Here is a 24,956-nt window from a genome sequence, read left to right on the forward strand (position 1 = left end):
ATCTGTGCTTCAGACCCTCCTGGCCCAGTAGTGAACCCCGGCGTGACAGACACCACCAACTGCACCATCAGTCTGACCTGGAGCGTCCCGGCCAGCAACGGAGGAAGTCCCGTGCTGGGATACCTGGTGGAATGCAAGAGGACCGACGCAACCGACTGGATCCGCTGCAATGTTCCCAAGAACCTGCAGGACACCAGCTACATCATCCAGAACCTCATCGATAAGTCTGAGTACCAGTGCCGCATCACCGCCGTCAACAAGGTCGGCTTCAGTGAGCCCTTTGAGGTTCCAGGAAAGCACATCGCCAAAGACATCATGGGTATGTTACTGTGTTCATTTAAACGCTTACATTGTATTCAGGCACAGTATTTCTAGTGAATGGTCTCCTGTAATTGATGGGGTTATTGTTTTTGATGGTTGTTGTGTGCAGTTCCTCCAGAGGCAGTGTTGAGTGCAGAGCTGAAGGAGGTGCTAGAACTGCGCGCCGGAGCCACCATGAACCTCCAGGCCACCATCAAGGGCCGTCCCACCCCCAGAATCATCTGGGCCAAGATGAACTCCAACATCAAGGACCGCCAGGGAATCATCATGAAGTCCACAGCCACGGACACACTGGTTAAAGTTGAGAGCGTGAACCGTTACGACGCTGGAAAGTACATCCTCAGCCTGGAGAGTGTGTGTGGCGTAAAGATGTACACCATTGTCGTCAAGGTCTTGGGTAAGTTCAAAGTGCCAATGATTGTTCATCATTTAATAGATCAGGCCCAAAAAATCAAGCCCGACCCTACCTGAGCGTGTTGTGCCCAAGACCGGCCCTGCCCGACACATTAACTGTAATTATGAGCCTGAGCCCGATTTAAACCCGACAATTTTATTAATACATTAATAACCTAAATAATAAGTAGGTTAACATATTGACTTGACACACGGCAAACTGACTAATTTGACATAGATTTTTCATGGAATCTCCCTGCTTCTGAAATGCTCAAACATCTCCGCCCAGCGCTGGTCCGCTGGTTTAAATCAGCAGTCCACTGTGTGACCATCCCTGTTGTGTATGCCCTCACACATTGTTGAAATCATATGCTGGATGCTTGATTCTTTCTATGTGGTTTTTAGTTAATGATCGGGCTATAATAAGACCACGTTGGCTATGAAATCACTGACAACAAGGGACATTTCATAGTGGTTGGTTGAAACAGGGAAATGTTAGTGTCCCGACAGGCTTTTGTCGGGTGGATGCTTCAGGTGGATGGTGGGTAGATTATTGATATTAAGCAGCGGGTGCGGACTGCGGATGACATTACAGCTCACCCGCGCATCTCTACTACACCACACAATACAGCACAGCATGCAGATAAATCATGCGATCTATCTGTTACTTAGGCCTACTTTGCTAAAAATATATTTAATATTTCTGATTATGGCATAGCTTCTCCCCACCCAATTAGGCTAATAAAGTCAGGGTTCGGGCAGAGAATCTAAACTCTAGTTCCAATCAACCCACTGCTATATCTATCTATCTATGTGTAGAAGGTTTTGTATTGTGTTATGTATATCTCCTTGGTGTTAACATTGTGTTGTTGTGTCTCCAGACACTCCGGGGCCACCCGTCAACCTGATGGTGAAGGAACACTCAAAGGACAGTGCCTCCATCCTCTGGGACGCTCCTTTAATCACTGGAGGCTACGACATCACACACTACATCGTTGAAAAGCGGGATGCTGAAAGAAAAGCCTGGTCCATCGTCTCCAACAACTGTGATAAGACTTCCTTCAAGGTTTCAGATCTGGAGGCCGGTAGATCCTTCTGCTTCAGGGTCTCTGCTGTCAACAAGCTGGGCATTGGAGAGGCCTGTGAGACTATAGATGGCGTCAGAGCTTCAGGTGGGTGTCCTAGCCAGCATTTCTTAGGTCATCTCTAGTTGATCATTTCTTTAGTAGGACACGTAACTGAAGAGATGTGACCTTTCAGAGGAGCTTGTGTTAGTGACATGCAATGGAATATGTAATCTAACTGAAGTGATGTGTTTTTAAAGAGGAGCCTGGCCCTGTGATGGATTTCAAGACACTGCTTGTTACCAAGGACTCCTGCACTCTGAGCTGGAAGAAGCCTCTCTCGGACGGAGGCAGCCGCATTATCTGCTACGTCCTGGAGGTTTTGAACGGAGATGAAAAGTACAAGGAGCTCATGAGGTCCAAGAACATGCAGTACAGTGCCAAGGACCTGATTGTGGGCCACGAGTACAACTACCGGGTGATGGCAGTCAACGACTCTGGAGATAGTCCCGCCAAAGAGCTGGCCGTGATCGCCAAGGACCAGATCAGTACGTCATCTTCACCATGTTCTTTTACTGTGTTTCTCTGTTCATTGGTTACATTTAATTAACCCTCATGTGGAATTAAACTTGATGTGTTTGGAATATAGAGAGATGCTTCAAAGTTCAAATATTTCCATGAATTCATCCTTCAGTTCATCCTACATGTGACTTGCGTGAGCTCCCCAACATGTGCTACATCGCTAAGGAGGGTAGCAACGTGCGTCTGAAGATCCCTATCATCGGCAAACCAACTCCTAAGGTGTCCTGGAAGAAGGGTGAGGATGAGGACCTGACAGACACAGGCAGAGTGTCTGTGGAGTTCACAGCCGTAAACACCACCTTGCTGATCAGGGACTGCCAGAGATCTGATGCTTCTAAGTACACCATCACCCTGAGGAACAGCGCTGGGACAAGGGAGTCCACCATTTTCATCAGGTCAGCATGGGGCTTTCCTCTCCTCGTTGGTAAAGCATCCGTTAGAGAGATGTGTTAAGACCCAATACCGTCCATACACTACCAATAGCTACACTACTGTACTGATGTAAGTGATCATATTTCAGGGTAGTGGGTAAACCAGGTATCCCGATCCAGCCAGTGAAGTTCAAGGATGTGACCGCTGACGGCGCCACACTAAGGTGGGGTACTCCCAAGGATGATGGAGGGTCTGAGATCACCAACTACATCCTGGAGAAGAGAGACTCCATCACCAACATGTGGGTGACGGTGTCCTCCTTCGTGGACACCAACTCCATGAGGGTCACCGGTCTTCATGAAGGCACAGAGTACATCTTCAGAGTTTGTGCAGAAAACAAGTATGGCGTGGGAGAAGGACTCAAGTCTGAGCCTTTGGTTGCCAAGCATCCATTCAGTAAGTTCCCGCCACCATGGCCAGGTGGTCTTTTTCAGCTTCAGTGCAGGGGGATGGCTCATGGTTCTGTCGTTCCTCCCTCAGATGTTCCTGACGCGCCTGCTCCACCTCAAATGATGAGCATGCGCCACGACTCAGCCTACCTGGCGTGGTCTGACCCCCGCAAAACTGGCGGCTCTCCCATAACTGGTACATCATCCATGCTGAGATAGTCATTAAACACTCATCCACGCTGAGATAGTCATTTCAACACTAAACGACATTGAGATACAGCCATTAAAACACTCATCCACGCTGAGATAGTCATTACAACACTAAACGACATTGAGATACAGCCATTAAAACACTCATCCGCGCTGAGATAGTCATTACAACACTAAACGACATTGAGATACAGCCATTAAAACACTCATCCACACTGAGATAGTCATTAAAACACTCAACCACACTGAGATACAGCCATTAAAACAATAGGGTGTTCCAATATGCTTTGAGTGCAAAGTGTAAAGGGGTACAGATGACAGCAGCCTCGTCTCTTCCTCAGGCTACCATGTGGAGTACAAGGAGAGGAACAGCATGCTGTGGAGGAGAGCCAGCCAGGCAGCCATCAGGATGAAGGACCACAAGGTGACCGGTCTGACTGAAGGAATGGAGTACGAGTTCAGAGTCATGGCCATCAACCTAGCTGGCATCGGCAGACCAAGCCTTGCTACAGACCCCTATGTAGCCCTGGATCCCATTGGTGAGTTAGGTTCTCTATGGTTCCAACCTTTGACTTTAGGTGCACCACTCAGTTCAAGACCTTTCGTGGACCATCTCATATGCAAACGGTAAACAAATTGACCAACACCCAGGCATTGGCTGAGCAGAGTACCAATGCCCCCTTTTATTATTTTATAGAATTATTACTGAAAGAAGGCCATGGCCAGTGAGAAAGATTGAAAAGTTTAGTAATCAACGTTGCTTATACTCCATTATGTTTATTTAACAAATTGACCCAAAACATCAATGGAATTAATTGTAATGGAAAACATATGACGGAAGGCACTCATTCTTTTTACAATAGCAAGCCATAATACCATATTTACTGAACACTATTTACTATTACTGAAAATGTGTCTATTTAAAAAATCCCACATTCCACTTGCAGAATCACAGGTTGAAAAACAATGAGATAGTAAACCTTATTGCTAACACCTGTAGGGAGAATACGTAGAGGGTGTTGTCATGCTGAACGAGTTGTCTAATGATGTGTGTGGTGTTGTCAGATGCCCCTGGTCGTCCGGACGTCATCAGCATCACCCGGAGCTCTGTGACCCTGCAGTGGACCGAGCCCCAGTCCGACGGCGGCCACCGGCTCACCGGCTACATTGTGGAGAGGAGGGACCTGCCCTCCAAGATCTGGGTGAAGGCCAACAACGCCAACGTGGTGGAGCCGGCCTTCACCGTGAAGGAGCTGCAGGAGGGATGCAAGTACGAGTTCAGGATCAGAGCCAAGAACTCCGCCGGAGCCCTGAGCCCCCCCTCGGAGCAGACGGACACCATCGTCTGTGCAGATGAATATGGTGAGACCCCACGCGTCACCTCAAGAACACATTTATCTGCCGCCCGTACAGTGGCGAAGACCAGGGCCAGCCCCAGCATTTTTAACTTCTAATTATGGTTCACTTTTCCGAACATTAGTAAAATATTCAAAAGAAAATTAAAGATATAGATATTTTCAAGCCTCAAGAAGAGCTGGCGGAGACTGCTCCGTCCGAATCGCGTTGTTATCAACTGATCTTTTTTACTTTTACTTTCTAGTGTTATTTTAATAACACAAAAAGCAAAACTACAATATCCCAATGGCTTGGGGCCAACTCATCTGTCCGAGTCTGAACCTAAAGGTTTACCAACACGCTTGATTAGTAGCCTGGCTCCGCCCGCCTAAGCACTTGCGCTCAATTTGAATTTCCCTTCAGAACTAGGTCTGGGTCTGCAGTATGTTAGTGGGTTTTCTCAGTCTAAATTTTCTGCATCCAATCAGCGAACAGATGGAGTGGCTGAGATCAATGACGTTAAAGTCAGCTCTCGTTGATGGACATCTTCACGCATGGTGATTGGTTTGTTTACAGCCTGCGTGCAACGTGATTCCCGGCCAAACGTTAGCGATTGGTTATGGCAGATCCAGAGTGGCACTGGGCAGATCCAATAGTTTTAAACTTCAACATACACCCGCCTTCAAGTGAATTAACGTTTGTCAATTGAGTAGGTTCAGACTCTCTACAAATGAAATGAAGTACAAGAGTCTGGTAGGACCAGGCTACTTGATTAGTACACCAGCTCCCAATTATCACAAAGCCAATAGGTGCATTTTGTGATTGTGATTAAAGTTTGGATTATTTTAAGTTGCAGGAGTGGTGCTATTAACCCAAGGATAAATCACACAGGCGCTATTGTGGTTGACAAATGGCCATTAAAGGAAAAGTCATTGCAGCCTGAACTATTCATGTTTATTCTATGACCAACACATTCTCTACTAGTGGGTTTAACATTTTGTTATCTTTTGGCCTCGTTTCAACTTTGAAATAGCGTAAGTTAATTATTATTACCCGTCTAAAGCCATACTATTTTGGCAACACCTAAGTAGTGGGACCATCACCTCTCTGTTCAGATATCCAACAACAAAACTACCATGGAATAAAACAAAACTAAGCGTTCCAATCCTGAATTGAGATTCAAAAAAATAGGAGTAACGAATAAAAGTCCTAATATTAAAATATTCAGGCTCTGCACTAATAAGCTTACAATTATACGTCACTTTGAATAGAAGCAGCTAAATAATCCAATGCAATGGATCTGTCCGTTATAGCATTATATGTACACTGTTACAAATCCTTTCAGCTATTAGATTGCAGTGTTCCCTTAAGATGTGTTCCAGCAGCGAGTCGAGGTGTGCACGTAAACAGTGTGGATTTGCGCCTGCACGTTGTTTATGTGCGCATGCACAGCGCTGATGTGTGAGGTTTAAATGATAAAGGTTTAAGTGATTCCAGCGTGGCATTATTTTTGTGTTTCTTTTCTACAAGGCTGATGCTAGTGACACCTGTACAGCAGTGGTGCATGCAAATGGGGAGAACACTGGTGTTGGCGGATTTTCTATTTTCTGACTCTTTTTTCTGTTTGTGTCATCAGAGGCACCAACCATCATCATCGAGTCCCAGGTGAAGGAAGGCCTGACGGTTCGGGCAGGAGAAACCATCGTCATGACGGCCACGAGCATCATGGGAAAACCTGCTCCCACCTCATGCTGGTCTCAGGGTGGAAAGAACTTCAAGCCATCCGACATCGTCCAGATAGAAACGACCCCCACCTCCTCCACCCTGTCCATCAAGTATGCCAGCAGGAAGGACTCCGGAGAGTACATCATCGCCGCCAGTAACCCATTCGGTGTGAAGGAGGAGAGTGTTAGTGTAAAGGTCCTTGATGTACCCAGTGTGCCCGGGCCTATTGAAGCCAGCGGCGTCTCCTCTGAGAAGATCACCCTGACCTGGACAGCTCCCACTGAGGATGGAGGCTCCCCCATCAAGTACTACACCTTGGAGAAGAGGGAGACCAGTCGCCTGCTCTGGACCATCCTGAAGGAGCAGGTCATCGACTGCCACTTTGTTGCCCACAAGCTCATCCAAGGCAACGAATACATCTTCAGAGTGTCTGCAGTCAACCAGTACGGTGCCAGCGAAGCCTCGCTTTCAGAAGCAGTCAAGATGGTCGATAAATATGGTACATCCAATTCTGTTTATTTGTAAAAACATTGTTGTGAAAGCAAATTAACATATATTGAATTTGTGTCATGATAGTTACGATAACGTGTTGATTCTGTGTGCAGGTCCCCCCGGCCCACCAGCTAAACCAGAGGTAGGAAACATTCAAGGACAGTCGGTCACAGTGACATGGAGGAGGCCAGCAGATGATGGAGGAAGTGATATCACAGGCTACTGTGTTGAGAAGAAGGAGAAGAATATGGTGCGCTGGGTCCGAGCCTCCCAGTGGTCCTTGGCTGAGCTGAGCTACGAGGTGAAGGGTCTGACCAAGGGCATGGAGTACGAGTTCCGTGTTAGCGCTGAGAATAAAGCCGGCTATGGTGAACCCAGTGAACCATCGATGCCCGTCATCACTAAAGTTGTTGCCTGTAAGTAAAGCCTTCTGCTCTATGGTCCAGTTAAATATAATATATCTCATATATGGGTACTTTTTATACCAATATATCCAAGTTTCCATAACAATTATATCTGTGTTTTTCAGATGTACCTGGACCTCCAGTCAACCCAAGAGTCACAGACACAACCAAGACAACTGCCACTCTAAACTGGGGCAAACCCCTTACTGACGGAGGCATGGAGGTCACTGGATACATTATTGAGCACAAGAAGGAAGGCACAGACGATTGGGTAAAGGACACCCCCTCATCGCCACTCAGAATTACAGAGTTTGTTGTTGCCGGACTGGAAATGGGAGTTAAATACCACTTCAGAATTAGTGCAGTGAATGTAGAGGGAGTGGGAGAAGCTGCAGAGACTCAGGAGTTGGTGGAGATCGTGGAGCGTGCAGCAGAGCCTGGCCTGGAGCTGGACATTGAGCTGAGGAGAACCCTAGTGGTCAGGGCCGGCTGCTCCATTCGCCTGTTTGTGCCAATCAAAGGACGCCCTGCCCCCTCAGTCGCCTGGACAAAGGAGGGAGGTCCTGTACCGCGTGCAGTCATCGACAGCACGGAGTCGTTCACCATGCTGCTCATCCCCGACAGCTCCAGGATTGATGCCGGAAAATATGAGCTCATCCTGGAGAACTCAGCTGGAACGAAGACCGCTGATATCAATGTCAGAGTTCTGGACTCCCCTGGACCTCCGATAAATCTCAAGCCAATCAAGATTGATAAAGAGAGCATCACTATTCAGTGGGAGATGCCTCTTATTGACGGTGGCGCCAAAATCACCAACTACATTGTTGAGAAGAGAGAGTCAACACGCAAGGCCTATGCTACTTGTGTCACAAAATGCCCGACCACCTCAGTTAAGATTGAAGATCTGGGTGAGGGATGTGAGTACTACTTCAGAGTTCGTGCAGAGAACGAGTACGGTATTGGTGATTCGGTTGAAACTACTGATCCAATCCGGGCGTCCCAGGCCCCAACTCCTCCAGAGAGTATTATTCCTACTGACATCACTAAATCCTCAGTCAGTCTGGCCTGGACGAAACCCAGACACGATGGTGGAAGCAAAGTCACTGGATACGTACTTGAGGCTCAGAAGAAGGGAACCGATCAATGGTCCCATGTGAACACAGTGAAGACTTTGGATTTCACCGTGAAAAACCTCAATGAAAATGAAGAGTATATCTTCCGTGTCATGGCTGTCAATCATTCTGGCAGAAGTGCTCCCCGTGAGAGCAAGGCTATTGCCATCAAAGACTCCACCACCCTGCCTGAGTTTGACCTACGTGGCGTGTGTCAGAAGACCGTCATTGCCAAGGCAGGAGACAACATCAAGGTTGAGATTCCAGTCATGGGACGTCCCAGACCGACGGTCTCCTGGCTGAAGGATGGTGGAGCTTTTAAAGTCACTCAGAGAACAAATGTGGAATCGACTGCTGCTACAGCTATTCTGACCATTAATGAATGCATTAGGGCTGATAGTGGCACATACACCATGACAGGAAAGAACATTATGGGCTCTGTGTCTGACAACATCGTTGTTAAAGTACATGATGTCCCTGGGCCTCCAAAGGGACCAGTTAAAATAGTTGAGATAACCCGTACCTACTGTGTCTTTGCCTGGGACACTCCAGACAACGACGGCGGAGTTCCGATCAACAACTATGTGGTTGAAATCAGGAACACTAATTCTCAGACATGGGGTGAACTGTCTTCCTCTGTCATCCGCACCATATTCAAGGCTGTCCGTCTCACCACTGGATCAGAATATCAGTTCAGAGTGAAAGCCAAGAACAGATATGGTGTCGGAGCTCCCATCACGTCAGAAAGTGTTGTGGCTGCTTATCGTTTCAAGGTTCCCGGGCCACCTGGCACTCCTAAGGTTGTTGCTTTCACTAAAGAAACAATGACAGTTGGCTGGAACGAGCCTGTGTCCGATGGTGGAAACGAGATCATTGGATATTACGTAGAGAGGAAGGAGAGGAGCAGCATCATGTGGCAGAGGGTTAGCAAGACTATGGTGAAGGGCAACCTCTTCAAAACAACTAACCTTGAAGCTGGGGTGGCCTATGAGTTCCGTGTCTTCGCTGAGAACATGGCTGGAATCGGTAAGCCCAGCAAGGCATCAGAAGCCATGTTTGCGCTGGATCCTGTGGACCCACCGGGCCAGCCTGAGCCTCTTTACGTCAACAAGAATGTCATCACAATTCAGTGGGCCAAGCCTGAATATGATGGTGGCTTCAAGATCACCGGCTACACTGTGGAGAAAAGAGACCTGCCTGCCGGTCGCTGGATCAGAGCTAACTTCACCAACATCATTGAGACGACCTTCATGGTGAGTGGACTGACTCAGGATGCAGCCTACGAGTTCCGTGTTTTTGCAAGAAACTCTGCTGGTTCAGTGAGCCTTCCTTCTGACCCATCAGATCCAATCACTTGCAAAGATGACATTGTTGAGCCACGTATCATGGTTGATGCAATCTTCAAGGATGTTGTTCTTCTGAAAGCAGGGGAGAATTTCAAGCTTGAAGCCGACATTGCAGGTCAACCAATTCCATCTATGGCTTGGACCAAGAATGGGAAAGAGATTGAGAACACAATGAAACTGGACATTAAGTTTACTGACCTGACAACCACCTTGGTCAACAAGGATTCTGTCCGAGCAGATGGAGGTGAATTTGTTTTGACTGCCACTAATGTTGGAGGATTTGCTAAACATATTTTCAATGTCAAAGTGCTGGACAGACCTGGGCCACCAGGGGGACCACTTGTGGTTTCTAATGTGACAGCTGACAACTGCATCCTGACCTGGACATCACCAGCCGACGATGGGGGAGCCAAGATCGAAGCTTACGTCATTGAGAAACGTGAATCAACCAGACTGGTATGGACCAATGTGGTGTCCGACCTTCAGTTAACACAGTTTATGGTCACCAAACTGCTCAAAGGAAATGAATACATCTTCAGAGTGATGGCAGTCAATAAATATGGAGTTGGAGAGGCCCTTGATTCAGAGCCCACTCTGGCTGACAACCCATACATATCACCAGATGCACCACAGAACCCTGAGGTCACCGCTATCACCAGAGATGCAATGTTTATTATGTGGAAGGCTCCTCAGAGCGATGGAGGTAGCCCCGTTACCAACTATAACATTGAGAGGAAGGATAAAATTGGGCTGCGGTGGGTCAAATGCAACAAGAAGAAGGTCAAAGAACTGCAGTTCAAAGCAACAGGCCTTGTCGTAGGACATGAATATGAGTTCAGAATCATTGCTGAGAATGCTGCTGGATTGAGTGCTCCAAGTTTGGCAAGTCCGTTTTATAAGGCTACTGATACCCTGGACCAGCCTGGGCCCCCATGCAACCCCAGAACTCTTGACACCACTAAGTCCTCTATCACTGTGGCTTGGAACAAGCCTGTTTATGATGGTGGCTCTGACATCACTGGCTACATTGTGGAAACCTGTGAACCATCAGAGAAGGAGGAAGATGAGGAATGGACCATTGTTACTCCAACAGAAGGACTTCTGGCCACCTCCTTCACCATTATCAATCTGAAAGAAAACCAGGAATACAAGATAAACATCTCTGCTTTGAATAGTGAGGGCATCGGAGAGGCAGCTTCAATCCCAGACAATGTAAAGGTTGAGGATAGGCTCCTCCCACCTGAGCTGGACTTGGACGCTGAGCTCCGCAAGGTGGTGAACCTCAGAGCGTGCTGTTCACTGAGACTCTTTGTTCCCATAAGAGGTCGGCCAGCACCTGAGGCCAAGTGGACCAAAGAAGACGGTGAACCTGTTGAGAGGGCTACTATTGAGAGCACAACATCCTACACTTTACTTGTAATTGAAAATGTCAACCGATTTGACAGTGGAAAATACAACCTCACAGTTGAGAATGGCTCTGGATCCAAAACAGTCCAAGTCCAAGTGAGGGTGCTTGATACACCAAGTGCACCACAAAACCTTAAAATCAATGGTGTAACGAAGGAATCTGTCTCACTCATCTGGGATCCTCCAGTAAATGACGGAGGAGTGAAGATTAAGAACTACATTGTTGAAAAACGAGAATCCACAAGAAAAGCCTATGCCACAGTCAAAGCCAACTGCCATCACACCACCTTCACAGTTGACCCACTAGTCGAAGGATGCAACTACTACTTCAGAGTTTTGGCTGAGAATGAATATGGCATTGGGTTACCCATTGAAACAGGAGAGTCAGTCAAAGTGTCAGAGAAACCACAGCCTCCAGGAAAAATCACTCTGAAGGATGTGACCAAGAGCAGTGTCACCCTGTCCTGGGAGAAGCCAGAGCATGATGGAGGCAGCAGGGTGGGTTGTTATGTTGTTGAGATCCAGCCTAAAGGGGCTGATAAGTGGAGCCCATCTGTGATAGTCAAAGACACCGAGGCCACCATCAGTGGACTAAATGCAGGGGAGGAATACATGTTCCGGGTATCAGCTAGAAATGAGAAGGGAACCAGTGACCCACGTCAAATCGGCGTGCCTGTGATTGTCAAGGATCTTGTTATTGCTCCGGTGGCCAAGCTCTTGTTCAACACATTCAGTGTGCTGGCAGGTGAAGACCTAACAGTGGAAATACCGTATGTTGCCCGTCCTAAAGCAGCCTTGTCCTGGTTGAAAGATGGACTGCCTCTGAAGAGAACAAGCAGAGTCAATTTTGCTGCCACAGATAAAATACTGAACCTCACCATTAAGGAGGCTGCTAGAGATGATGTTGGCCATTACCTCATTACTCTCAGTAACACAGCTGGAGAGACAACTGTAGAAATTGGTATTGTTGTTCTTGACAAACCAGGTCAGCCAGGTGGTCCACTTAAGGTTGAGGATGTAACAGCAGACTCTGTAACCATCTCCTGGAATCCACCAGAATACAATGGTGGATGTACAATCAAACACTACATTGTGGAAAAGAGAGACACATCAACAACCAATTGGATGGTTGTATCACCTAACCTAGCAAGGACTAAGATCAAGGCCAGCCGATTGAAGACAGGTTCTGAGTATCAGTTTAGGATCACAGCAGAGAACAGATATGGAAAGGGACCAGTTCTGGTCTCAGAGTGTGTTGTGGCCCAGTACCCATACAAGCTCCCCGGATCTCCAGGAACACCTTCCATTTCTTCCTCAACCAAGGACAGCATGGTCGTAATCTGGAATGAGCCTGTGAATGATGGTGGAAGTACTATCCTGGGATACCATCTTGAACGTAAAGAAAGAAATAGCATCATGTGGGTGAAACTTAACAAATCTATTATAGCTGACCAAACCTTCAAGACCACTGGTCTAGAGGCAGGAATGGAATATGAGTACCGTGTTTACGCTGAGAACATTGTTGGAATAGGCAAAGTGAGCAAATTGTCTGAGGGAGTCATTGCTAGAGATCCTTGTGATCCTCCCGGCACCCCAGAGGCAACTCGTATCACAAATGAGTCTGTGTCTATTGTTTGGTCGAAGCCAGAGTACGATGGTGGTGCCAAAGTTACAGGTTATGTAGTCGAGAAGAAGGACCTGCCAGAGGGCCGCTGGCTTAAGGCTAATTTCACAAACGTCATCGAGACAGAATACGTTGCAACAGGCCTCGTGGAGAACCAGCAGTATGAGTTCCGTGTAATTGCTAGAAACGCTGCCGGGGTGTTCAGCATGGCCAGCTACAGCACAGGCCCTATCACTGCCAAGGATGAGATTGAGCCTCCTAGCATCAGCATAGACCCAGGATACTCACAGACACTAGTGGTCAGTGCTGGAGATACCTTCAAGATTGATGCAGATGTTCATGGCAAACCAGAGCCTTCTATACACTGGATGAAGGGAGAGCAGGAGCTTGGAAATACGATTCACAGGGAGATCAAGAACACAGCCACACAAGCCTGCATGAATGTGAAGGAAGCAAATATTGAGGATGGGGGCCAATACATACTGCTGTTGAGGAATCCAGGAGGGGAGAAGGCTGTCAAGGTGGACGTGGTCATCCTGGATAAACCAGGACAGCTTCAGAGACTGATGGTCACAGGAATAGCAAAAGACTCATGCTGCCTTTCCTGGAAAGCACCACTACAAGATGGAGGCAGCAAAATATCCCACTACATTGTGGAGAGGAGAGAGACAAGCAGGCTGGTCTGGACAGTTGTTGATCAGAAGGTGGAGAATACTTGCCTTAAGGTTAAAAAGCTCCTTGAAGGAAATGAATACATCTTCAGAGTACGTGCTGTCAATCAGTTTGGAGTTGGGGCAGTTCTTGAGTCTAGTGCTGTGATGATTAAAGACCCGTATGTTCCTCCCACATCACCCAAGAGCCTGGAAATTTCAGAAATTATGAAGGATTCAATGGTGCTCACTTGGGAAGCCCCCTCTGAAGACGGAGGCAGTCCTATCACTGGATACATCATTGAGAAACATGACAAGGAGGGGGTCAGGTGGACCAGATGCAACAGAAAAATGGTCACAGACTTGACATACAATGTCACCAGACTAATGGAGAGACACAGTTATGAATTCAGAGTTTTAGCTGAGAATGCAATTGGTGTTGGTGAGCCAAGCTCACCAACTGTCTTCTACAAAGCTCTGGATCCTATCTTCAGGCCTGGCCCGCCACATCACCCTAAGGTTACAGACACCACCAAGTCATCCGTGTTCCTCTCATGGGCCAAACCTATGGATGATGGTGGCTGTGAGATTCAGGGATACATTGTTGAGTGCTGCACTACAACAGAGACACCGGAGGTTCCACCTGAGGTTGCAGTTGAAGATGAATTGTCTACAGAAAAAGCTGCTGAGGAATGGACCATGTGCACACCAGCAACTGGCATCAAAAACACCAAGTTTGAAGTGGAAAACCTGAAGGAAAATCAAGCCTACAAGTTAAGAGTCTGTGCCATCAACAAAGTTGGTGTTGGGGAGCATGCCGATGTGTCCGGGGCCATTATTGCTGAGGACAAGATTGAAGAACCTGACCTAGATATAGATCCAGAGCTCAGGAAGATTGTAAGCATCAAGGCCGGGGCTTCCCTCCGCCTGTTCATCCCCATCAGGGGACGGCCCATGCCCACTATCACATGGAACAAAGATGAAGCTGCACTCAAGGAAACTGCTCAGGTCGAGGTGACAAGCAGTTACACATCCCTTGTTATTGACAAAATGAGCAGGTATGACAGTGGCAAATACACAGTGACAGTAGAAAACACTAGCGGGACTAAATCTGCATTTGTTGTTGTCCGTGTTCTTGATACGCCAAGTGCTCCAGTCAATTTGAAAGTCAAGGAAATTACAAACCAATCAGTAACACTGGCATGGGAGTTGCCTCTTCTGGATGGTGGAGCCAAGATCAAAAACTACATTGTTGAGAAGAGGGAGAGTACCCGCAAAACATACGCTGCCGTGATAACAAACTGTCATGAACTGTCTTGGAAGATTGAGCCACTGCAGGAGGGCTGCAGTTACTATTTCAGAGTCCTTGCTGAGAATGCACATGGTATAGGATTGCCAGCAGCAACTGTTGATCCTCTCAAAGTATCTGAAGTCCCTCAGGCTCCTAAGAACCTGATAGTCACAGACCAAACAAAAAACAGCATTTCTCTGGCCTGGGAGAAACCTGAGTATGATGGTGGCAGCAGAGTCCTACAATACTTACTTGAGATGCAAGTGAAGGGTCAGGATAAATGGTCTGGTGTTAACACATTTAAGACAATGGAAGCCACTGTTAGCAATCTTAACCAAGGAGAAGAGTATCTATTTAGAATTACAGCTATGAATGACAAGGGAAAGAGCGATCCCAAGGTTCTGGCCAGCCCAATAGCAGCCAAGGACTTGGTGTATGAGCCCGATATAAGGCCGGTGTTCAATAGCTACAGTGTCAAAGTAGGGAAAGACTTAAGTGTAGGCATTCCCATCTTTGGCCGTCCAAAACCAGTTGTGACTTGGTCTAAAGATGGTGGCCCTCTCAAGTTCACCACCAGAGTCAACATAATCAACACATTAAAACAAACAACTCTGAGCATCAAGGAGGCGGTAGGAGATGATGGTGGAATGTACAGCATCAACGCTGCTAACTCTACAGGAAAGAAGGACACAACTGTGGAAATTATTGTTCTTGATAAGCCCGGCCCCCCATCTGGCCCTGTGAGATTTGATGAAGTCACAACACAAAGTATTACTATTTCCTGGGACCCTCCAAAGCATAATGGTGGCTCCCAAATCTCCAACTACATTGTCCAAAAGAGAGACACTACTTCAACAACATGGGAGAATGTTAGCATCAACTATGCCAGAACCACAATCAAAGTACCAAGGCTGAAGACAGGAGCTGAATATCAGTTCAAGATCATTGCTCAGAACCGCTATGGCAAGAGTTATGGTCTTGACTCTCATGCTGTCGTTGCCCAATATCCATACAAGGAACCAGGCCCTCCAGGTACTCCTTCAATTGGCTCTCTCTCCAAGGACTTCCAGGTGGTTGAGTGGCACGAGCCTGTCTCCGATGGAGGCAGCCCTGTACTTGGCTACCATCTTGAAAGAAAAGAAAGAAATAGCATCATGTGGGTAAAGATCAACAAGACTCTTATTCATGACACGTCATTCAAGAGTCATCCCCTAGAGGAAGCTATTGAATATGAATATAGGGTGTCTGCAGAGAACATTGTGGGCATCGGCAGGTGCAGCAAGATCTCAGAAGGCTGTGTTGCACGTGATCCCTGTGATCCTCCTGGCACCCCAGAGGCCGTCCATGTGACCAAAGACACCATTGTAATCCAGTGGACTAAACCTGAGTATGACGGAGGTAGCAGCATTACTGGTTACACTGTGGAGAAACGGGACCTGCCAGAAGGCCGCTGGATAAGGGCTAATTTCACCAACGTCATTGAAACTAAATTCTCTATCAGTGGCCTGACTGAAAGTGCACAATACGACTTTAGAGTCATTGCTAAGAATGCAGTAGGCACTATCAGCAAGCCATCTTACAACAGTGGACCAATAATTGCAAGTAATGAGTTGGAGGCACCTAAATACTCTATTGACCCTGCATTTACTAAGACAATCATCATTAATGCAGGAGAAACATTCAAGATGGATGCTGATGTCCATGGGAAGCCACTTCCCACAATCCAGTGGATCAAGGACGAGAAGCCAGTTGAGAATACACTGAGGTTGGAGATCAGAAACTCTGACAACCATGCTATGATAACTATCAAGGATTCTGTCAGGGTTGACGGCGGTCTATACACTCTTCAATTGACGAATCTTGCTGGCACTGAGAATGTTCAGTTCAATGTTGTGGTCCTCGACAGACCAAGCCCATGCGAAGGACCTCTCTGTGTAACTGGAGTGGCTGAAGACCGATGCACGTTGGCATGGCGGGCCCCTCTACATGATGGAGGAAGTGTGATTAATCGCTACATCATTGAGAGGAGAGAGACTAGCCGCCTTGCTTGGACTGTTGTCACCAACAGCTGTGAAGCCACCTACTTCAAGGTCACCAAGTTACTGGAAGGCAATGAATACATGTTCCGTATCATGGCTGGCAACAGTTATGGAGTCAGTGATTCACTGGAGTCTGCGGCTGTTGTGATGAAAACCCCTTATGTTCCACCTGGTTCTCCGCATGTCGAGGATGTGTCTCAAATTGCCCACGATGGAATGACAATCACCTGGTCTGCTCCCGAGAGTGACGGTGGAAGTGAGGTCACTAACTACATCATTGAAAAGAAGGACAGGACTGGAATCCGATGGATGAGATGCAACAGACAGAAGGTGACTGACCTCTCCTTCAGAGTGACCGGTCTCACCACTGACCATCAGTATGAGTTCAGAGTAGCTGCTGAGAACGTGGCTGGGTTGGGCGTACCAAGCATGCCAACCTCCAGCTACAAGGCCTGTGATCCGAAGTACAAGCCCGGTGCACCAGTGTATGTGAATTTGATTGACTCCACCAAGAGCTCCCTCACAGTTTCATGGGGTAAGCCTCTGAGTGACGGAGGCACTGCCATCCAGGGATATGTGGTAGAGGTCTGTAAGGCTGAGGAGGAGCAGTGGACCATGGTGACCCCACCTACTGGCCTACGTGTCAACAAATATGAAATCTCCAAACTCACTGAGGGACAAGAATACAAGATCCAAGTGTGTGCTTTGAACAAGCTTGGAGTGGGAGAACCAACAGCTATCTCAGGAACAGCTAAGCCAGAGGAGAGGGTAGACCCACCAGAGATACTCCTAGACTCTGAGCTTAGGAAAGGAATCACTTTGAAGGCAGGTGGGTCTGTTCGAATCAGCATCCCCTTCAAGGGAAGGCCAACACCTGAAATCCAGTGGACTAAAGATGAGGGTGAACTGACAGAGAAGGCTGTTGTTGAGAAGGCCCTCAACTACACCCAGCTGTCTATTGACTCATGTGACAGAAGCGACACAGGAAGATACATCCTTTCCCTGACTAACAGCAGTGGTACTGTGTCCGAGCATGTGTCTGTTAAAGTCCTGGATGCACCTGGTGCCCCTCTGAAGCTTCAAGTAAAAGAAATCAAGAAAGACTCTGTAACCCTTGTCTGGGAAGCACCACTCATTGATGGAGGCTCTAAAATCAAAAACTATGTCATTGACAAACGCGAATCAACCAGGAAAGCATATGCCAACGTGTCCACAAAATGCTCCAAGACAACATTCAAGGTTGAAAACCTCATTGAGGGTGCTTTGTACTATTTCAGAGTAATGGCGGAGAATTTGTATGGCGTTGGTCAGGCTATTGAAACCAAGACAGCCATCAAGGCTTCTGAAGTCCCACAGCCTGTTGGAAAAGTATTCCTCACTGATGTCACAAAGGTCAGTGCATCCCTTGCCTGGGAGAAACCTGAACATGATGGTGGAAGCAGGATTTCTGGCTACCTGATTGAGATGCAGGCCAAGGGTACAGACAAGTGGGGCGTTGCAACCAGCACAAAGACGTGCGAGGGCACAGTCACAGGTCTTTCTTCTGGGACAGAGTATTTGTTTCGTATTGTTGCTCACAATGAGAAGGGAAAGAGTGAGCCTCAGCCACTTGCTGCACCTGTAATCGCCAGTGACATGACTATTGAACCCAGTGTTAAGATGCAATTCAGCACTTACAGTGTATTGTCTGGTAAGGATCTAAGGATCGATTTCCCAGTGCTCGGCAGACCCAAACCTAGAGTAACCTGGACCAAGGAGGGCCAATCTCTGAATGTTACTTCTAGAGTCAATTTGGTTAACACTATGACAACAACTGGAATTCACATCACTGAAGCGTGCAAGGAGGACTATGGGAAATATTCCATCACAGCAGTTAACACAGCTGGAATATTCACTGAGTCGGTTGGTATCATCATCCTAGACAAACCTGGTCGCCCAACTGGTCCAATTAAAGTGATTGAAGTGAGTAACACCTTTGTCCACCTGTCCTGGGACGCTCCGGAGTACACTGGTGGATGCCAGATCAAGAACTACATAGTTGAAAAGAGAGACACCACCACAACTACCTGGCAGACAGTCACTACCCAGCTCGCCAGAACCGCTGTTAAGATCACCAAATTAAAGACTGGGGCTGAATACCAGTTCAGAATCTTTGCTGAAAACAGGTATGGAAAGGGCATGTCTCTTGAATCTAAGGCCATCGTCATCCAGTATCCTTACAAAGTCCCTGGGCCTCCAGGAACTCCATATGTGAAGTCTGCAACAAAGGAGATGATGATCATTGAATGGAATGTGCCTGTTAATGATGGTGGTAGTTCAGTTACCGGCTACCATCTGGAAAGTAAGGAGAGAAGCAGCATTCTATGGAACAAGCTCAACAAGACTCTCATCAATGATACTGAATTTAAGATCAGTAACCTGGAAGAAGGTATTGGATATGAATTCAGGGTCAGTGCTGAGAATATTGTGGGTGTTGGCAGATGTAGCAAAGTGTCAGACTCCTTTGTGGCCCGTGACCCTTGTGATCCTCCTGGCACCCCTGAGGCTGTAAAGATCTCCAAGAACGTCATTAAGATCCAGTGGACCAAGCCACAATATGATGGTGGGAGTAAAATAAATGGATACATTGTGGAGATGAAGGAACTATCTCTCGCTGAGGCACGTTGGATCAGAGCTAACTACACCAATGTAATTGAGACTGAATACACTACCACTGGACTCACAGAAAATGAAAAGTATGAGTTCAGAGTCATTGCCAAAAATGCATCTGGTGTGTTTAGCGACCCCTCAGACAGCTCTGGACCTATCACTGCTACTGATGAGATTGAACCACCAAGGGCCTCTATGGATCCCAAATACAAGGATGTCATTGTTATCCATGCTGGAGAGAATCTTCTACTTGATGCAGATATAAATGGCAAGCCACCCCCTGAAGCCCAGTGGCTGAAGGAGGGCAAGGTGATGGACAAAGTGCTCCGCGTTGAAGTTAAGAACACACAGAAACATGCTGCAATGCTGATTAAAGATGTTACCAAGCTCGATAGTGGCAACTATGACCTCAGCCTACAAAACTTGGGTGGTGTGAAGACCTTCCCCATTACTGTAAAGGTTCTAGATAAACCTGGCCCCCCCCTTGGACCCATCAAAGTTTCTGGAGTCATGTCTGACCGGTGTGTCCTTTCCTGGTCAGAGCCAGCTCTAGATGGTGGAGCGAACATCACACATTATATCCTAGAGAAGAGAGAGACGAGCAGGCTGTCTTGGACAGTGGCTGCCCCAAGCATTAAGGCTCTCTACTATAAAATGGTTAACTTGATGGCTGGAAATGAATACCTTTTCAGAATCAGGGCAGTGAACAAATATGGTGTTGGTGATTACTCAGAGACAGAACCTGTTGTTGCCCGTAACCCGTACACCCCCCCGAGTGCTCCTGGAAGTCCTGAAGGAAGTCAGATCACAAAGGACTCCATAGTTCTCTCCTGGACCGCACCAGAGCACACTGGTGGTATTGACATTGATTGCTATCACCTTGAGAAGCGTGACAAGGATGGAGTGAGGTGGACCAAATGCAACAGGCAGAAGCTCACCAAAACACACTTCCAAGTGACAGGACTTATGACTGGTCACTTCTACGAGTTCCGCGTCGCTGCCGAGAACGAGGCAGGGATGGGAGAACTGAGTGAGCTCTCGCTGTTGTACAGGGCATGCGATGCCACCACGGCACCTGGAGCTCCCCACCACCCTAAGGTGACAGACTTCACCAAGTCAACCGTGTCTCTTTCCTGGGGCAAACCACAGTCTGATGGTGGAGCTTACATCAAGGGTTACATTGTTGAGATGAGGGAGTACACACCAGAGCCTGAGGAGGATGAGGCCGAAGTGGCCCCAGCAGTGGAAACAGCAGTTGAAAAGGAATGGAGTATGTGCACTCCTCCTGCTGGAATCCAGGCAACTAAACTCACTGTAAAAGATCTAAAAGAAGGTGGAGAATTCCAGTTCCGTGTTTGCGCTATCAACTCTGAGGGAGTGGGAGAGGCTGCTAATGTCAGTGGCTCTGTTGTCACCACAGAGAAAGTGGAGGCTCCAGAAATCGAACTACATGCTGACCTCAGAAAGGTGGTGTCTGTCCGCGCTGGTGGAACCTTGCGTCTGTTTGTCACAATCAGAGGAAGACCAGAACCTGCTGTCAAATGGGAGAAAGTGGACGGCAGTCTGACTGACCGTGCTATCATTGAGGCAACCAGCTCATACACTATGCTTGTTATTGACAATGTTAATCGCTTTGACAGTGGTAAATATTCTCTAACCTTGGAGAATGATAGTGGAACCAAATCTGCCCTTGTTGCCGTCAGAATTCTTGACACACCTAGTGCTCCACAGATGTTCATCATCAAGGAGCTTAAAAAGAATTCAGTGACTCTTTCCTGGGATACCCCACTTACCGATGGTGGCTCTAAAATCACAAACTACATCTTGGAGAAGAGGGAGTCTGTCAGAAAAGCCTACACCACGGTGACAAGCAACTGCACAGCCAACTCCTTCAAGGTTGAAGAGTTGCCCGAGGGAGGCATTTTCTACTTCCGTGTCTGCGCTGTTAACGAGTATGGCCAGGGACAGATGGTTGAAACTAAAGAAGTTAAGGTGTCTGAGGTGCCATTGCCTCCAAACAAAATCACCCTCACTGATGTCACAAAGACCAGTGTGTCCCTTGCTTGGGAGAAGCCTGCCCATGATGGAGGAAGCAAATTGATGTGCTACAATGTTGAGTTTAAGCCTAAATCTGGTGATAAGTGGGCCACGGCATGCACAGTAAAAGTACCGGAAGCCACTATTCCTAATCTTACTCCTAATGAAATATATTCATTTAGAGTTGTTGCTATTAACGAGAAAGGAAAAAGCGAGCCAAAGGAAATAGGACTTCCTGTGACTGCCAAAGATGTTGCTATTGAACCATCTGTTAATCTGTTGTTCAACACATACACTGTGAAAGCTGGAGAGGATCTGACTGTTGAGGTCCCAGTAAGAGGAAGGCCTAAGCCTGTTGTTTCCTGGATAAAGGATGCACTACCTTTGAAGCAAACATCATCAGTAACTATCCTAAATAGTGTGACTGCATCCAAGATCCTCATCAAGGAAGCAGGAAGAGAACATGTTGGCAAATATGAGATCACATTGGCCAACACTGGTGGCACAGTCAGTGCAGACATTGGAATAATAGTTCTTGATAAGCCAGGACCACCCAAAGCTTTCAAGGTGGATGCTGTTACTTCAGACAGCATCACGGTATCCTGGTCTCCACCAGATTATGACGGTGGCTGCTCTATCAGCAGCTACATTGTGGAGAAAAGGGACACAAACTCACAAGAATGGCAGCTGGTAGCAAGCAATGTTGCTAGAAATGCTTTTAAGGCTGGTCGTCTGACACACAGAGCAGAGTACCAGTTCCGCATCTATGCAGTCAACCGTTATGGAAAGAGTACGTATCTAGATTCTCCTGGAATCACCGCTCAGTATGACTCCAAACAACCTGGTCCTCCTTCTACTCCCATCGTAAAGCTAGCCACCAAGGCCTTCATGCTGGTGACGTGGAATGAGCCTGTCAATGATGGAGGTAGCACGGTTCTGGGCTACCACCTGGAAAGCAAGGAGCGCACTAGCATCCTCTGGAATAAGATCAACAGAGGCATGATCAAAGACACAGAGTACAAGGTCTCCGGAATCGAGGAGGGGATGATATATGAGTACAAAGTGTACGCTGAGAACATTGCTGGAATCGGTAAATCTAGTAAGGCATGTGAAGGTGTAGCAGCTAGAGACCCATGTGATCCTCCAGGCACGCCTGTTGTCACTGCAGTTACCAGAAAATCTGTTTCCCTGACTTGGACTAAGCCAGAGTATGACGGTGGAGCCAAGGTGTCTGGGTACACTATTGAATCCAGAGACCTTCCTCAAGGTCGCTGGACCAGATGCAACTTCACCAATGTGCCAGAGACCTACTATGACGTGACAGGCCTCACAGAAAACAGCCAGTATGACTTCCGTGTTATTGCCAAGAATGCAGCTGGATTATTTAGTGAGCCGTCAGACAATACTGGCTCCATCACCGCCAAAGACGATGTTGATCCACCACGCATCATGATGGATGTGAAGTTCAGAGACACAGTTGTTGTGAAATCAGGAGAGACTTTAAAGATTAATGCTGATCTTGCTGGACGTCCTGCTCCTGTTGTGTCCTGGACCAAGGACGGTAAGGAGATTGAACTGAGAGCCCGTATCCAGATTATTTCCACAGAAACAAGCGCCTCTGTCATCATTAAGGATTGTATTCGAAGAGACTCTGGCCAGTATACCCTGACTCTACAGAACATTGCTGGAACTGTCACAATGCCAGTGAAATGTGTGATTCTTGATAAGTCCGGCCCGTGTGCAGGTCCTCTGCAGATCACCGGTTTGACAGCTGAGAAGTGTAATCTGTCATGGGGACCTCCTCAGGAGGCTGGCGGTGCAGAGATCACTCACTACGTCGTGGAGAAGCGGGAAACCAGCCGCTTGGCCTGGACACTCGTTAAAGGAGATCTCGTAAAAACATACCTTCAAGTCACAGGATTGCTCAAGGGCAATGAATACATCTTCAGGGTCTTTGCAGTCAATAAACATGGGCTGGGTGAAGCCCTTCAATGTGATGCAGTCAAGATAACAGATCCATTCACCGTCCCCTTGGCTCCTTTCAGTGTTGAGGTCACCAAAGTAACTGGAGATTCAATGACTCTGACTTGGTCCAAGCCAGTTGCTGACGGTGGAAGCCCCATCAGTGGTTACGTTGTTGAGCGACTTGAGAAGACTAGCACGCGCTGGATCCGTGTGAACAGGGAGCCAGTGGTCGAGTGCACCACAGTGGCAAGAAAATTGCGCAAGGGCTTGGAGTATGATTTCAGAGTTTATGCTGAGAATGCTGCTGGCTTAAGTCCGCCAAGTCCTGCGTCTGCTTCACAAAGAGCAGTAGACGCTCTGGTTGTTCCTTGTCGCCCCACCAAGCCCAAGACGGTGAACTCTACTAAGGACACTGTGACCATTGTCTGGAAACCACCTACAGCAGACGGTGGTGCGCCTGTCATTGGATATAGAGTAGAGTGCAGAGAGTTCATTCACAGACCACAGCCTGAGGAGGAGGAGGAGGAGGAGGAGGAATACTATGAGGATGAGGAAGAAGAGCCTGAAACGCCAGAGGAGCTGGCAAGATGGATTGAAGCCATTCCTCTCACCAAAAGTCTTGAGTTCACCATCCCAGGGCTGAAAGAAGAAACCGAATACGAGTTCTGTGTTCTGGCTATAAATAAGGTTGGCGCAAGTGTTAGGAGCATATATTCAGATCCAGCCTTTGCAATGGACAGAAGTGCAGAGCCTTCATTTGATGATGACCTTGATATGCGAAAGCTGCTTGTCGTCAAGCACGGCATTGCATTTACCCTGAATGTACCATTCAAGGGAAAACCAGTACCATCTGTTGTTTGGGCCAAGGAGGGTGTCGATCTCAAGGTTAGGGGAACCATTGAATCAACAGAATCCAGTACTTCCCTAACCATTGAGAACTCAGGCCGAAATGACTCTGGAGAGTACTCTGTCACCCTTGAATCTCCGTTGGGAACAGCAACTATGCCCATGGTGGTCAAAGTGCTGGACTCTCCTGGACCTCCAATCAATGTGAAGGTAACAGAGGTAACCCGGGACTCTGCTAGCCTCATCTGGGAAGCTCCAGAGAACGACGGTGGTGATATGGTGAAAGCCTACCATGTTGAGAAGCGGGAGGCCAGCAAGAAGGCCTGGGTATCTGTGACCAGTAACTGCCATACCTTGGCTCACAAGATAGAAGACCTGCAGGAAGGAGCATTCTATTATTTCAGAGTCACTGGAGAAAATGAATATGGAGTGGGAGTTCCCCAGGAGGCCAAGAATGCCACAAAGATAACAGGTAAATGGGGGTAATAATAAGGGATACACAGATTGATCAGATACCAATCATTATAGGCCCATATATGCCTCTAGCACTACATCAGTGATCGACCGATCAACTTCAAATTTGATGATTGCAGGAGCTGATCACGTGACACAAAAACACATTCATTACGTTCAGTCACTAAGA

General features: G+C 47.5%; 1 protein-coding gene across 1 annotated transcript in view; it reads left to right on the top strand.

The window, feature by feature from the left end:
* Positions 1–24,956, top strand: part of ttn.1 (titin, tandem duplicate 1) — a gene marked incomplete at both ends in the record, with an annotated part of 341,754 nt that overhangs the window by 288,465 nt on the left and 28,333 nt on the right. Inside the window, 12 exons of the mRNA XM_079733756.1 lie at positions 14–319; positions 431–718; positions 1,596–1,886; positions 2,039–2,326; positions 2,473–2,755; positions 2,881–3,188; positions 3,273–3,377; positions 3,733–3,930; positions 4,457–4,753; positions 6,363–6,950; positions 7,057–7,359; positions 7,473–24,785. Of these exons, the coding sequence (XP_079589882.1) occupies positions 14–319; positions 431–718; positions 1,596–1,886; positions 2,039–2,326; positions 2,473–2,755; positions 2,881–3,188; positions 3,273–3,377; positions 3,733–3,930; positions 4,457–4,753; positions 6,363–6,950; positions 7,057–7,359; positions 7,473–24,785 (20,568 nt within the window). The remainder of the gene's footprint in view (positions 1–13; positions 320–430; positions 719–1,595; positions 1,887–2,038; positions 2,327–2,472; positions 2,756–2,880; positions 3,189–3,272; positions 3,378–3,732; positions 3,931–4,456; positions 4,754–6,362; positions 6,951–7,056; positions 7,360–7,472; positions 24,786–24,956) is intronic.

Source organism: Pollachius pollachius (genome assembly GCF_949987615.1).
Source record: "Pollachius pollachius genome assembly, chromosome: 3".
NCBI lineage: Eukaryota > Metazoa > Chordata > Actinopteri > Gadiformes > Gadidae > Pollachius > Pollachius pollachius.